The 16,171-nt window shown below is 36.6% G+C and overlaps 2 protein-coding genes across 2 annotated transcripts; both read right to left on the bottom strand.

Moving 5' to 3' along the window:
• Positions 1-2,529: 2,529 nt before the first annotated feature.
• Positions 2,530-6,943, bottom strand: LOC7481710 (single-stranded DNA-binding protein, mitochondrial). Its single transcript, XM_002319459.4, has 6 exons — positions 5,378-6,943; positions 4,882-5,063; positions 4,113-4,321; positions 3,902-4,002; positions 3,091-3,150; positions 2,530-2,873 (listed from the first exon to the last, which is right to left on the bottom strand). The coding sequence occupies exons 1-6, from the start codon at positions 5,451-5,453 to the stop codon at positions 2,854-2,856; spliced, it is 648 nt and encodes a 215-aa protein (XP_002319495.4). The 5' UTR covers positions 5,454-6,943; the 3' UTR covers positions 2,530-2,853.
• A 993-nt stretch (positions 6,944-7,936) lies between these two features.
• Positions 7,937-14,710, bottom strand: LOC7481705 (eukaryotic translation initiation factor 3 subunit A). The gene is made up of 14 exons (XM_024583269.2): positions 14,603-14,710; positions 14,059-14,126; positions 13,093-13,574; positions 12,149-12,364; positions 11,664-12,032; positions 11,542-11,571; positions 10,987-11,214; positions 10,722-10,883; positions 10,180-10,401; positions 9,879-10,088; positions 9,594-9,800; positions 9,303-9,383; positions 8,941-9,142; positions 7,937-8,708 (listed from the first exon to the last, which is right to left on the bottom strand). Exons 2-14 carry the CDS (start codon positions 14,102-14,104, stop codon positions 8,194-8,196), a joined length of 2,970 nt encoding a protein of 989 aa, XP_024439037.1. The 5' UTR covers positions 14,105-14,126; positions 14,603-14,710; the 3' UTR covers positions 7,937-8,193.
• Positions 14,711-16,171: the final 1,461 nt, after the last annotated feature.

A 16,171-nucleotide genomic window follows, 5' to 3' on the forward strand; every position in this document is an offset into this window, starting at 1 on the left:
GATTAGTTGAAGTTACAATGTGCCGACCGATAGAATCTGAGACAAATATATAAACCCCACCTGATTCGTCAGGTCACTCAATCATGCATTCAGCTATCAGATTAGCATAACTGACCAGAGAAAACTGAGGATTAATCAACATGTGACTCGCAGTTTCGATAAATGAGAAGTTTGGCAAAAAGAGCAATCATGATTCGATGACACAACAATAATTAATGACTATAAGGACACGTGTTCACATGTCAAGAAGTGCTAGAACTTCACTGCAGAGTATTGCTGATCGGTAGTATAATGCAGTTAAGGATTAGCCTAACTGACCAGAAAACTGAGGATTAATCAACATGTGACTAGCAGTTTCGATAAATGAGAAGTTTGGCAAAAAGAGCAATCATGATTCGATGACACAACAATAATTAATGACTATAAGGACATGTGTTCACATGTCAAGAAGTGCTAGAACTTCACTGCAGAGTATTGCTAATCGGTATTAAAATGCAGTAACGGGGGCCATGAAGTCAGCATTATACCATAAATCTAATAATAACACACATAATAGGTCAGGAAATGAAAAACTGAAACTTTCGATATAATGATCAAAACAGTGTAAAAGGGCGCACACTAAGTTATTCAGCAAGCTGGTTTTGCCTCCATAATCTCATCTGTTCCGTAATAGGATTCCTTTTGATGGTTTTCAAATGAATTCTATGGTGAACAGGCGTCAAAGAGACAATGTATAATAAAAAGGGCAATCCCACTTTCCTTGTTTAGAATTATCATAGGCCATTTCCCTTCGAGGGGCTCCCATTTCCTCGAGTGGATTATATTAAATGATAAAAGTTCTCTGGGTTGAATCAAAAGAGGTAAGGACAAACTGACAAAAGGTAGTATGGCATCTTAATATAACACCGTTAGGTCATTAATCTAACATAAAAAGAGGACAGCTGTCGAGCTATGATTACCTTGTACCACAAAAACTCCTAATGAGCAAGTAGATCCACGAGCTTTAAACAAATGTAGAGTCTAAGGTAAACGTTATAGACACGTGTCATCACCAGTATAGAAATAACATTAATCCTCTTAGATAATAAAAAGTATTTTGAGATGAAACTGGGGCCAGCTGAACCCAACTGAGACCCCTGAGTTGTCAAGTATTGAACTTAAATCAGTGTTCTGTAGTCATCATCCATTCTAACCGTGTCAGGAAATTAGCGGAAGATACACGATAAACCAGTTCAGATTGGAAAAGGAAAATATCAAGTTTAATTGCATGTAAATAATTCAGCACTAGACAAATAGATATGGTGAAGTGAATAACTTGTCCATTATGAATGTTACATGTTTCTAATTGTTACAAAGATTATTTTTTAAAGTATTTTATTACTTGGAAATAATTTTTTTTTTTTAAGATTTATTTTTGATATTAACATATCAAAAACAATTTAAAAATACAAAAAAAAAATTATTTAAAACTAAGAAAACAAACTTTTGAAATACGATTAGATAGAAATGTCAAACACCATGCTCAGACAGCACTATTCACCGGTGCAAGTGGTTAGTACTGACATGTAGACTGTTCCAGTATTAAATGACTCAGAAAAAAAAAGGAAGCGACAACAAACAGGCAAGATCAAGTGGAACAACGCAGTGAAATGGTATCGCCAAGTCTTAAGTTACCGAGGAAGAGTCTTTAGCTCTTTCTCTGAAATGCCAGATATTTGATTGACAAAACACACTTCGCAGTCAAAATAGATTCTAAAACTTCAATATGTTTTAGGCCGTACTCAATTGCAACAAACATTTCATTGCTGATAGATTTTTCATGCATACAAACTACATTGCATTGCATTGTCTGAAATGCCAATCCATGATGCATATTGGCCTACGAAGAACAAACATATTGTCCTAGCAGTATCTTCAAATCTGCACTTGAATCTTAACAGTTGGTTTGCCTAATCAAAGGGTCGAAGTGTACCAGTTGTGCTTTTATGACCTTAATGCAACCTGAATGATTTTGAGAAATCCTTCTTTCTGTATCTAAAAGACTGAAGCTAGCTTATTAAGCAGTCAAATATGGGTGTAACAATAAAGATCATTGAAAAACTAAAAAATGAAACTTTTTTTTCCCAGCAGTTGCATATCAACAGATGCATACACAAAATTTAAGAAGCTCAACAAAACAGTTTAAGAATAAGACTGTTCCAAAAGTTCCTAAATTAGGGTGACTATATAAATTTGCTTAGAGTAGTATACATGATATTTCTTCTTCGTTTTTGAGGGAAGTTTGTACATGATATTTCAAAGATAGATCAATTTGGGACTTAAGCTGGCGATTTCAGGATGACCAATTGTCTCTCTTTCAACTTTACAAGGTCTCTAACACTTCGTCCCAACAATTCTAATATCAAGCAACCTTTGACAACGTATAAATGCACCTAGACATGCTGTTAAATGCACCTAGACACCACAAATGTACAGTACAAAAAGCAGAGTTATTCACAATCAAATGACATAATCAATAAGGATAAAGAATGGTAAAATTCAGTACAATATCAATCTCATTGATACCATGATTCTCATATAAAACAAATATAAAATCCCATCAATCAAATAACCTCTACAATAAAAAAAAATGTATACACCACCACCGCCCACCCACCCTCATCCACACACACTCACACAGAGTTTAGGAAAAAAGGGTACACAAAACAAGTCAAGGATAGAAATAAGAAACAAAAGCTATTTGTCTGGGCCTGTCACATTCAGCCTAGCTGGAACCATATTTCTTACAAAAGTTAGGGGAAACAGCTACTCTTGCTTTTCAGGGAAAATTTACCACGAAATATCGAGTGAATTTCAGCTAAACAATCCCTCTCCTGCAAATAAGGATGCAAGTGTTAATGGCATCTCCTCAAGGAAAAATTGATGAAAGCAAATAGGCAATTCTATCACTCAAAGATGACTACAAAGTAAAAACTAATTGCATCTCCATGATGAAAATATAATATCCCAGTTAACAGTCAAAAACAAATCACTCAATACGATATCATGACCATGTCATCATTAGAAAGCGGCAGGGAGAGGAGAACTTACTCAGATCCTCAAAGGAAATATTACTGATGTTTTCTCCACTCCTTATAAGGCGAATCTTTCCTGCAGAGGTTAAATTGCAAGGCGTTGAAAATGAGGACTATTCAGTGTACTAACTTGTACTTATACGCCAAAACCAAAATTTCTAGTCAAATATATCTATATCCCCCCCCAACCCAAAACTTCAACACCAGGTTGAGTTCAAGGCCATTCACACAACTACATTAGATGCTGTGATCTTGATAGACATTTACACTCATCTCCACGTCCTCATGCAATCAATTTTAGAAGTAAAGGTTTGTTTGTAAAAGAGAAGGACACCACTTGGTCAGAAAGCCCACAGTTGCGGTAACCAAATAATCTCTCTATCCTCCCAATTCATCTTGATAACATAGCAAAATAGCAACACACTGTACTGGACTAAAAAAATATGTAACATGATGATCAGACAAAAGACAATAGAGCAGTATTAACCCCATGAGGCTCAATGCTGCACAATGGGGCCAGATACTTTTTAATAGCATATCATTTGAGTTTGTCACTGCTATCATACAGGGATTTCTGTCTAATGTTTTTGGGTCCTGAGTCAACTTCATACAATCAACAGAAGTCATTTATCTTCAATCTAAAGCTGAAAAGTCTACTAATTTCCAAGCAGCATTGAAACTTAAGCAACACTGCCATATATTATTATTACAAGAGGCAGGATGATACCAAAAGGAATAAACCAAGACCTCTTTGAACTCTGTAGTGATAATGATAACAACAATGGGCGGGAGAATGGAGGGGGGGGGGGTATTAGAAGTAGACATACCATCACGACGAACACAAATCTCAGGAATGTTTTTAACTTCGCCACTGATGCTGTCATTGTAAACTCTAATTTCAATGTCTCCCTCAACATAAACTGAAGAGCTGAACCAAAGATCCATTTGTGAGACAAAAAAAACAAAACAATTTAGATGAAATTTAGCTTGTTTTCTCTATCCAATTGGAAGGGAGTTCTATAAAGATTAAATATATACTTTTTGGCAAGTTGTTGAACAGCATAAGCCCCAAGTGAATCATTATGCACAGCTATTCGATGCCACTGAGCAGGTTTTGGCAAGTCTTTTGATCCTATAATTCTTTGGTCAAACATGCCCCCTGTTCCAACAGTAAAGATGGTTACAGTCCTCCCATTTCGCAAGATCTTCTGCACAGGGGCTTGTCCCACTTTTCCACAAATAATTGCCTGTAAAAACAATACTATGAGTTAATTATACTTTTCCTTAACTGAAAATAAAAAAGAAAAACGAACACCATAGAAGATTAACCGCATTGAGATTTTAAGATAATCTTTATTATTTAATATTTATATCAAAACACCTCAAAATAAATCAATCCAAATGGAAAAGCTGCAAATTTAAAGATTAAGCATCATTATGATTTCTTCTCTAACCAATTCTTTTATCCAAGTAAAAAGAAAGAAAAGATGAGATGGCATTAAAACCATCAAAGCAAGCTGAAATGCTCCTCATGTTTCATATGCAACACTTCACAGAATTCCAACCACACAAAAGAGCATTTCCAATATGAAACACGGCCATCATCGAACAAAGTTGCAACATTGTCTTTTGATGCAATGATTAGTGATCATGGGTCCAGTTTTCAGTGACAGCACATCAAAAATATCAAATTCTACTTTTCCAATGCTACTTAAAACACAGAGAAAACCATTCCATTTACAAGAGACATCCAACCAAACCACGACAACATTCACAGTCACTCATTAAACACTTAAAAAAAAAGTACCCTGTGCACACCGCGAAACTCCCATCCTTTTCTAGGATCCACACCTTGGAACCGTGACTCGCGCCTATCGCCAAGCAAATCATCAAACTCCTCTTCCACTTTATCATTCTTCCCCTCTTCATTGTCACTGTTAAATGACACAGTTGAGTAACAAGACCTCAAGCTTCTTTGCAAACCTACCCCTACAATCACACACAAAATCAATTCAAACAATTCACTCACACACACACCTTTCAATATTTCCACAAATATGCACTTTACAAACACTTTCAGTAATTCCCCTTAACTATTTGATAAAATTCCTCTAAGAACAAGAATTTCAAAAGCACCACATTCAACCACATAAAGTTCTTTGAAGTGGGTTTTGCACAAAAGCCAAAATCCCAATTGCATAATAAACAAAAAATATTGCACCTTTGCAAGTATAATACATAGCACGCGCATACACACACTCACGCAGAGACACGAACTTATACATAAAAAGAGAGTGAGAGACCTAGAGAAGAGGTGGGCATGATAACAGGAGAAGGGACTCTTAAAAGCTTAGCAAATCTGAGAACGAGTGAACTCATTGATTTCAGCGAAAGGAATCAGTGAGAAGTTTTCGTTTGAATAAAAATGTAAACTTTGAAAATGAAAAGAGAGGTTTTTGAAGGGGAGAAGAAGGGTTTTAGCTTAGAGAGAGGAAGACTCAATTTCGGGTTAACCCGTTTTCATTAATGGATTAGGTGGTCCCCAAGAGCAGACGACATGCCGTTTCTACCCAACTATTATGGTCGTAACACCTTTTCTTTTTCTTTTTTTCCTTCTATTCATTTCATGATATTGTTTGGAGTTTAGAGGAATATATGATGGATCTTTGTGATTTCCTATGTATTGAATTCACTGTTTCTAATTGTGGATTGGTTCTGCCATTGTCAAGTAACATTAAGAAATGATTTACTGTGATTTTGAACGTGGATATTCTGTTTTCTTGTTTTCAGTCAAGCAACCCTTGGTGTTGCCCTTATCAAAGGAAACTTGCAATATGTATTTCACGTATCAGCTTCTTTAATATTTTGTTGCCCTTCTTTCTTGCATGCAGGCAGGCACCATAGTCCTGTACTGCTCCTTGAGGAATTCGCTTCTTTGTGATCTATTGGTTGACACATTTATCACTCATCGGAGTAGAAAGAATGGTTGATATTGAACACATCTCTAATTATGTTCTCATTGAAATTCTCAGCTGATTGTCAACGAGTGTGCAAAAAATGGGGAGCCTTTAACTTCAACTCTATCTTTTGCCCAACAGCAACTGAAGAGAACTAGCTGCTCCTGGAATTCTTGAATCTTATGACTTTTACAGAGGAGTCTTACTGTCTTTACATTGATGAAGGGCCTAGGATTAACGCAAACAGTCAAACTCTAACGCGACTAGTTAATTAAATCCTTGTACACCCCCTTTAAGTCAAATGAGCAAGGTACCGCACGCTGACTGCAACTGCTTGATTGTTCGGCTCTATGCTCTTGCAACGGGTTAGTATTGTTCAAAGCACTTAAGCCAGGAGTCGAGTATTTTGTCTGCAATCCACTCACCCAGGAAAGAATCACTCTCGCAACACCACCGAGAAATGCCTTAGTTTGTGGATTCTTCTTCCGTGAATTGGAAGTGGATTATATGATTCTATCTGTATTTGAGGACTGGGAATGCTATCGGTATATGATGTTCAGTCTTCAAACACGGTGCTGGAGACAACTTGCAAGTGTTTCTTATTGCCATCTTTTCTCCACTGCCCCTGCTGCTGTTGATGGGAAACTTCACTGGATGGTTTATCATTGTTGTCCAAACCTGCTTTTCAGAACTGTCAACCAAAAAGCAGAGGATTTGTTGATCACCCTTGTCATAACTCGATTTTAAGGTTTAGCGACTGCTGTTTGCACCGAAGTGATGACTTCCTAAATTTGGATATAGAAGAAATGCATCTCCTAAAAATTGATGAAGAACGTTACAACTACATTCCTCATACTCCGAGCCTCATCTCTTGGAGAAAGTTTCAGTGATTAGGATGAAGATGTTGCTGGAAGCGTGTTGGTGGATGGTTTTCAACTTTTTTGTCGATCTGTGATTTTTGTAGGCATCTCGAATACGAAGGAGATGATTGATTTGTGAATGGACAGTGGATCTTGTCATTTCCAATTGAGACAGTGCATCTCTCTGGGTGGCCTGTGCAAGTCATGAACTCCATCCCAGTTGCATCTTATCTATTTCTAATGCCTTTTTTGTGTGATGTAAATAGACAGCTAGTTTCACTACAGATTAGACAGAGTTGAGATGAAAGAATCAGAAGATTTGATCTGAAAAGACAGTAAGACTTAACATGCAATTAAACTTGATATTTTCCTTTGCCAATCTGAACTGGTTTATCGAGTATCTTCTGCTAATTTCCTGACATGGTTAGAATGGATGATGACTACAGAACACTGATTTAAGTACAATATTTGACAGGGGGGGGTCCAAATGCCAAATCGAAATTAGAATTTAAAAAACAAACATTTAGGAGAAGTGCGTTGATCTTAGGCTTGATGATTTGCTTGAAACTAAAGCAAAATGTACAAGGCAACAGGTAATTGATAGCCAACTTTTACATAACATAAAGAATATAATGAATATATAAATATAAACGATTTAGGTTTTAAGGTTTCATTACAAGCTAAAATTGCCACCATCACTACCTAGTACCTGCCAAATCGCTACACTTGACCATAACCACATACTCGCTTGGATAGAACTTGAATTGTGAGAATAGGAGCCTTGAGACCAGGCCACGTTTCAACATGGATGAATGGTACTACCTGAAATGCAAATGCGGTCTTCTATTTCAGCGGACACAAGGTAAGAGGAAAAGGGAAGGGAAACTAAAATTTCCTAAAAGGGATACTAATGGCTAGAACAGAAGATAGATGATTCCACTGGTAAGGATATATATATATAAAAAAAAGTCACGGGCACCTTAATCCCTGAAAATAGGGATAACTCAAAATCTCAAATGAGAAAAGAAGTTACACGACTCAGAAGTGAGAAAGAATAAACAACTCTTCGAAAGTGACAGGTCCAAATTACAATAAACATTTCTCAACAATACCATACAAGCAAAGAAAAAAGGGAAGTCAAGGATGTCACTTTAATGTTTTGCAAGTCTACAAAATTTGAAACTATAATTAACTAATAATTATTCCTCAAGGGTTTTCCCAGGTGCATTTTCCCTTTCATTCAACAAATATAACCAAGACAAAAATGGCCACCTTAAAATGTTCATGTAGACTCTGGGATTATCAGCGACCACGAGGCCTAGATGATGACCAAGTGGACTTTGAACCTCCACCCCACCTATCACCGGGCGGATTCCGATCATCAGGTCTACTACCACCACTGCCCCAGCGACCACCACCACCCCACCGGTCTGTATCTGAAGTGGCCTGCCCGGTACCGCCACTGCTTCCACCGCCCCACTTGTCAGAATCTGGAGGGGCTGGCCTACTGCTTCCACCGCCCCACTTATCAGTTTCTGGAGGAGCCTGCGCTGAGCCTTCAGTTCCACCTCGCCGGAACTTGGGCACATACTTTGCAGGGGCTGGTGCAGCTGCTGCTGCTGCAGCAGCAGCCCCAGGCTCTGGACCGGCAGGAAGCTCAGAAGGCCTATGAAGCCCATCAGTTGCTCTTCCCAAGAGAGTTTCCCTCCTTACCCGTTCCTTTTCTTCTAATTCACGTTCTCTTTGTCTCTGCTTCTCTGCTATCTCATCCAACTTCGCCTTGCGTTCAGCTTCTTCTTTCCTGCGTCTCTCAGCCTCTGTATTTGAAAACCACCAATACATAGAACGTGTTGGTCAATCACAAACTTATATATGCTTAGAGAGGACACTCTGTGAACACATAGTTGAATGGGGGAAGGCAAGCAACAACTTTGGGGAATAAAAAGTAGAGAAACTTCAGATATGGATAAAAGGAAACCCATTGAACATAAAATATGGATCAAGTATCGAGTGGAAAAAAGTTGTCCATTCAGTGTAGTGGGTATCCACCTTCATGTTTGCGAGCTTCTTCCTCTTCACGCAGCTTTTTCAGTCTCTCCTCTTCAGACCTAACAAAGAATATTTTCTTCCTCAAAGCTTCTCTCTCTTGTTTCCGAGCTTGAATAATCTGGTTGATCCTTTCTTCCCTGTCGGCTCTCCTTTGGTTGAATTCTGCCTCTCGACGGCTCTTCACTCTTTCCTCAAATATGATCTGCAAGAGAATAAAAATCATATTTGTTTAAATGTTGAAAGCAAGCCAACAAAACATCGCCCCACAGAATATCAAGGCCTGGAGGATTTATCCTCATATTTCCTCAGATGAAGCAGCTCGCCACATGACACGTGGAATCACAGAGATATTGGACACTGACCTTGTTCTCCAACATCCGAGACAGCCTATACTTCTCCTTGAGGTCCCCATCATGACGTTGTCTGCTCAATTCAGTCTCCAGCTGCAATGCAGACACTGATTAGCATGAATTAAATGGCAGCCACAGTAAACTATATCGAACAAAAATATAATTACACTAAGTGGTAACATCCTTTTTTTAGGCATGCTGCAATTTAAGATGTGAAGGACAGGGGCAGAGAAACATTTATATGGAATGATATGGAAGGAAAACGACCTTTCAAGGACATGTGACAAAAACTCAAACAGATACCTGCTGTTCATGTTCATGAAGTGCTTTCTCTTCCACCAATCGTTGTTGAAAAGCAGCTTCAATCAATGGGGCTGCCTCCTCTCTTTTCGCCCTTTCCAAATAATCCATTGTTTTCACCAATTTCTGTAATTTCTTCTCCATTTCCTGCCTCTCTCTGAGTTGCTCACTCAAAGCCCTTTCCATTAAAATTTGCTTTGTCACTTTCTCCTATGTAGAAATAAAATTGTCATATCAGGCACAGCTCCCTATTTAATGAAAAGTAAATGAGACAAGATCTAAACTCACTCCTTCTAAGATGGGCTTCTTTCCTCCTTTCCTTTTACTGCGCTTCTCTTGTTCCTCAAGCAAAGCTTGCGCTTCTTCAAGCTCACGCTCCTCAATTTCCCGGAGGATCCTTTGCTTGTTCCTTTGTTCATACTCGGTTGCAAGCCTCTTCTGCTCGGCCTCTTCTGTAATCTTCAGCTGCTTCAGCCTCCTTGACTCCTCCTCTCGTTCCTAGAAGGCAAAAATTGATATAAGAAGAAAGCGAACCATAATAAACAATCAATCTGTAAGCTATACTGAGGCAATAGTTCAGATGTCCTGCCATTTCCAAAAGTTGACGTTCTTGTTCTTCCTTTCTCTTTTCAATAATAGATTTCCGAGCAAGAAGTCTCTTGTGTTCCTTATCAACAATCTCCCCTAGTCCGGGTAAAATCTCACCCAGCTTCGATGATTTCTTTGTTGGAGGATAAATCATAGCCCTTGCTTTATTTAAGGATTCAGCAAAAACAGTCAAATGATCTCGCAAATCATCAGATTCAAGACCCTGAAAGAGTCAAATGAATGCAGTCAAACTCTGCTATGGTGTTCTCACCAGCACAACAAGAACCAAGTGTAAAAGGCAAGACAGACCACTTGGAATGAATCAATGCAAGCAAATAGCCAAGATGCAAGCAAATAACCAATATGCAAGCACAATATACTTGATTCCAACAAAAGAAGTGATACAGAGGGACTCAAGTTAGGAAGTAATGTCAACAGTTCAGAAGTGGAATTCTGTAAAGGGGCATGCAGATGGGAGAATCAGAGAGGGAGAGAGAGTAAATAGTACATGAATAAAAACAATGCATGCAGAATGAAGCATACCGGAGTGCCAAACAATACAACATGCTTCATATGGTCAACTTTCATAGCTATGAAATTATGTTTCACAGCATCAACCGAAATCTTCTCCACGGCAAAGAAATCAAAAAATGGGATCATCTGAGACAAACTCTCAATTTTCATTATCTGATACACCTGAGACACCTGAAAAAAAAGTATGTATGAGCACATGTGACCACAGAAAGAATAAATAAATAATATTGAAACAAACTCCAAAAGAAAAGGTAAAGCAGAAAAAATTGTCTACCTGTTGAAGCAACCTCAGGGTAACAAGCTTCTCGAGGGCAGGAACATATTGGGAGAGATGCACTTCAGGCAAAGAAGAAGCTGAGCCGAGTTTGCCCCCAAGTTTAGAAATTTTGGATAACAATGGCTGAACCTTTGCCGTGAGATCTAAAGGTAGAAATTCGTGCTCCAAAAGATGGTAAAGATCCTTTACTTCCTGTGTTACACAGCTCATTACACCTTTGGATACCTGAAAATGATGTTGAAATCAGACATTTCAAATGTTTACACAGGAAACAAGGCATATTACAGATACTGTTTCAAAACCCATGGAATAACAATTTTCTGTAAAGTAGAGTTGTGGCACATGAATTTGAGTTGGATTACTCGTGGAAATAAGGAAAAAATAGCATTATTATATTTCAACCTTCAATAATAGAAAACTACTCTTGAAAAGAAGCACTTCTATCTCTATCTTTTTTTATCAATAAAATGAAGAATTATTTATGAAGAAATCATTTTCCAATGAGAACAAAGAACATATATAAATAGCAAGAAATCACAACTTCAAACTTACCAGTTCTGAAAGAAGGGATGATCTTGAAAGCTGCAGAAAAAACATTATGGAAATGAGAGCCATTAGATAAACTAATAAATGATAGACCAAGAAGGTAAATGCAAGTGAAAAAATTGCATTACCACTTCTCTACTCTCAGGTTTCAGGTCTAGATTGAAACCTATAAGATTAGCCATCCGCAAATTCCGCTCTTTCTCATTTTCAAGTTCCAAATGAGATGCACCATATGTGTGATCATAAGGAGCCACCGCCAAAGCAGCCAAAACAACAGATGATGCTATCATCTGCAAATCTTTCTGGCTTAGGTTTTTATTGAAGCTTTTCTGAAGTGTGAAAAGCTTTAACCATGCATAAGCATGGTAAAGATGACTTGAAGAAATCCAGAAAATCTCTGTTAGCTTCGCATAATAAACCACCATCAAGGATGCCTTGGGAGTTTTTTTGACCATGCACATTAATCCGTGAATATCTTCAATGGACCGAAAAGCTTCCTGCACATGAAAATTGGGTCAAGTGAAGTGAAATAGAATATAATAATACATCCTACAAGAGACACTACAGGTACAAAACTAACATGTAGGAATAATATATAAAGCAATATGCATACCTGCCACAGTTCAAGCTCTGTAGCTACTTTTAGCTGCTCAAATCGTGTATCAAGATACAACTGCAAGCTCTCTGGAGCTGACAGATCAGGTCGGTCCCTTTGGTCTCTATATTTGTTAAGGTTAGATAGATGATTCCTGATGATCTCACACAACCGCCTAAATTCTGTTGTCCGTTTGTATTGCTTACAGAATTGGAAGGCTCGGTGGGCTGTCATCTACACATAACAACTTGCATTCAGTAAGACGCAGTTTCTGCTTTGCCATATGATAATCTTTGGGACTTTCATACTAATGGTCATCAGAACAGACACAACCATCCAACCAAGTCATGCACCATGTAATGGTGAAAGATAGTAGAAGTATGAGCACATAGTTCTGATGGGCAACCTATGGTCAACAAAATATGAGCAGAGGACTTAAAGGGAGGAGAAATCCATATCATCAAAAGTCCAAATGCTAGTGATTGTCAATAGGATAGAAAGAAAAACTCCAAAGTACAATGAGAAAAGGTTGGCCAGCATCAATATTCAGATTCTAATCATCTGATTGCATAAGAAGCAATTGAAACTCAGAATAGAATTGTTAAATAAAGGGAAAACATTGTAAACCGTTTATAATTTTTGGTCCATCCAGCTAACAGAGGTTAAAAAAACCTTACACGCTGGGCCTCTGCCATAACCCACATGTAAATTACAAGTCACTTGATGGTCACATATCAGATGCACACTCTTATCATAAAAAACAATGATTTTAGACATGTTCTTTCCATAAAAAGCTTAATGTGTCTGCTTATGTTCTATTCGTGCATCATATCGAAAATTTATAGAGATAGATGCTGACAATACAAAAAGACCATGTATTGCAAATTTATAGAGATAGATGCTGACAATACAAAAGGACCATGTATTGCACCAAAACATTTAATGTGGAAAGTAGGAATTACTGCATATAGCGCCTCCAACTTCGAGTTGTTCCGTAATATTTCAAGTACTGTTCTATATGTCTCCCACAAAAACTTGAACCAAGGAGTAACAAGTTCACGATCAGACCTATCCTTTCCCTTCTCACCACTGACATAACTAAGCATCAGATCTTCCGGCCTTTTATCTGCTTCCAGATCATCCACATCAAGAGCTTCTTCAAGGGCTTGTGACTGACTACGAGCTTGTTCAGCTTTCTCAGTGGACAGATGCATGAAATGCTTGATCACCTCCTCCAAGGAAGTGACATTCACTTGTTGGCAAACAATACGATACTGAATCAGACCATCCTTGGCAAACCTGCCCCTCCGCAAGTCAACACAAAGCTCTACATACTTAAACATAATCCTTTCCAGTGGCTTTTGCCAGGCTCGGTATCTCTTCGAAGTGATCAGATCATGAAGAGCTTGCAATGCATCTTGCTTCTGCCCAACATTTATCAACTCTGCAACCATACACGTCATGAAAATTCAATAAAAATATACCATGGAAATTGGGCTGCAAGTATCACATATATGTCAAAATCTCATAAACATGCAACTACAAAGTGGAAAATAAAAGGCCTGTGACTATTTCCCAACTTCCAAAATAACCATACTAAAGCTACATCTGGAGCAAAGTCTAGTGATGCCTCTTTGGGAAAACAAAGTGGCTCTTCTACAACCACATGCATTGTTCACTTCGCCTATGAGGCCAAATTTAAATCACAAACAGCTAAGACTTTTTGTTGAAAAAATCAAAAACTATGCAAGATGATTGAAAGATTGCCAATAATGTGAAGCATGTAAGCATCAAACTAATTTGATATCATCATAAATTTTGGAACTTAAAACATAACATACATTAAACTCTGAGGTTTGAACACCATTTCAGGCAAATTAAAGTTATGCACTAGAGAGGGCGTTAACAGTTAACAATTCATCACTCACCTTCAGCACGCTTCAATGCATTCTCTGGTTTCGCAAAAGTCGACATGACGCAATCAAAATCTTTCAACCTGCTCAATTCAACATAAAGTATCAAACTCTAAATCACCAAATACAGAAGGTAAAAAACCAAAAAAAGAAAAAAAAATCACAAAAGCAAAAACAAAAACAAAATTTAGGTCTGAAACATCAAAAACTCTTATACATCAATTTACATAAAAGCGACCGAAATCTTCAAAAAAAAAAAACCAAAAAAACACACATCATGTAAAAAATCACTAAGCTCGCGGTGATTTATCAAAGATCCACACAATCCTCTCATTATAAACCAAAATCGAAAGAACCCACTTCCAAGAACACAGAAATCAACCTCTAGACAGCCTAATGCATCAAAACTTAAGCAAACAAAGCCAAGAAAAAAGAGGATCTTTTAAAGAGAAAACCAACTAATCCAGGAAATAAAACAATTAGCGTAGGCAAAACGTACAGAAAATCAGTGTAGAAATTGATGGAGAGTGAAGAGATGAAAAGAGAAGGAGAAGAATACCTGGCCGCTTTTGGCTTTCTCCTACAACAGCGTTTTTGAGGTAGCAGATGATGACAAGGGTTTTAGTGTGCGAATTTGCGAGAAACAGGCACCTTTTATATTCGGCCCATTAAGTGAACTGTCCAAATTAAATTGATTTGGGTTTACAGTTTGGGTCAAATATCATAGTCAAATTGTCGTGGACCCTACCCAAGTAAAATAATCTATTACCCAATCCACTTTTAGTTTGAAACTATATCATTGTTGATTATGCTTTTGGATATAAAAAAAATATTCAAGTTAATTTATTTTTTAGTTAAAAAATTAAATAATAAATAAATTGATTTGATGTGACTTAATTAAATTGACATGTTAAAAAAACAACTTGAATTACCGTTAAAACTATAGTTTAACTAGAAAATTCAAGACGATATCTTTTTTAAAATTAAAAAACTCATATTAACCTACTAAATCCACTACTAAGGTTATAAAACCATAATAACCCTACAGAAATAAAATAAAATATTAAACTTAATTTTTAATCAACTCAATATTGAATGATCAAGTTAAAAACAAAATTCAACTAAAAAATAAGTTGAATCAACTCGGACTAACCTATCAAACATAGGTCATGATACCGAGATAACCTCATATAAATTAAATCAAAATAAATTATGAAACTCAATTCTCAATCAACTCAATGTTGGAGGATAAAGTTAAGAAAAAAAATAATTAAAAAAAAAAACAAAAAACGACCTGAGTTAGGGCTAACTCGCAATCTAGGTCATGGGATCGAGATAACTCCATAAAAAAATCAAAATAAATTATGAAATCCAATAACCAGTAAACTCAATGTTAAATGATGAAATTAGAAGGAAAAAACTAAGTTTGAAATTAAAAAAAAAATCCTCAAAAAAATTGAGAACCAAAATGAAAAAGGCTTTGTCATTTTATTATTCTTTGCTAGAGTGAAATACAAATACAAAGGTCATTTAATAAATGTTAATTTCAAGCTTTAATTTTCATTCTAAAAACTCATCGGTTTTCAAACTCAATCTAGGTCTAATAAAAAAAGAACTTGGATCATTAAATCAACTTATTGTTTATTATTTTTATCTAGAATAACATTCTTTTAAAAAAAAATCTTGAATTTGACTCAACCAAGTTTTAAACTTGGTTTTACCCAGTCAACTGGAATACAAATCAAAATGTGAGGTCATCTATATTTGGTTGAGTTAATATTAAAATTGATTCAAGTTAAAATATGATCCAAGTCAGGTTTTAGACTGTAAATTTGTCGAGTTAACATGCCAGTTTAAGCCATGTTTAATATTATATTTCAAATTGAGAGTTTTTAGAATAAAAGAATTTGGTAAAATTAGAAATATCTTTAAAAAAAATAGTAAATTTGATTTTCTTTATAAAAAAATGGTAGATAGATATGGTTAGTTGTATATCATTATCACCTTTTAATTTTCTCTCTTTTTTATATGTTATCCCTCGAACTTTAACTCTTAATTAGAAAAACTTCTAAAAGACACTAACAAAATAATTTGTTTTTACTATATAAAAAATAAGAACATTTTCTCC

The sequence above is a fragment of the Populus trichocarpa genome, chromosome 13, assembly GCF_000002775.5.
Source record: "Populus trichocarpa isolate Nisqually-1 chromosome 13, P.trichocarpa_v4.1, whole genome shotgun sequence".
Classification (NCBI taxonomy): domain Eukaryota; kingdom Viridiplantae; phylum Streptophyta; class Magnoliopsida; order Malpighiales; family Salicaceae; genus Populus; species Populus trichocarpa.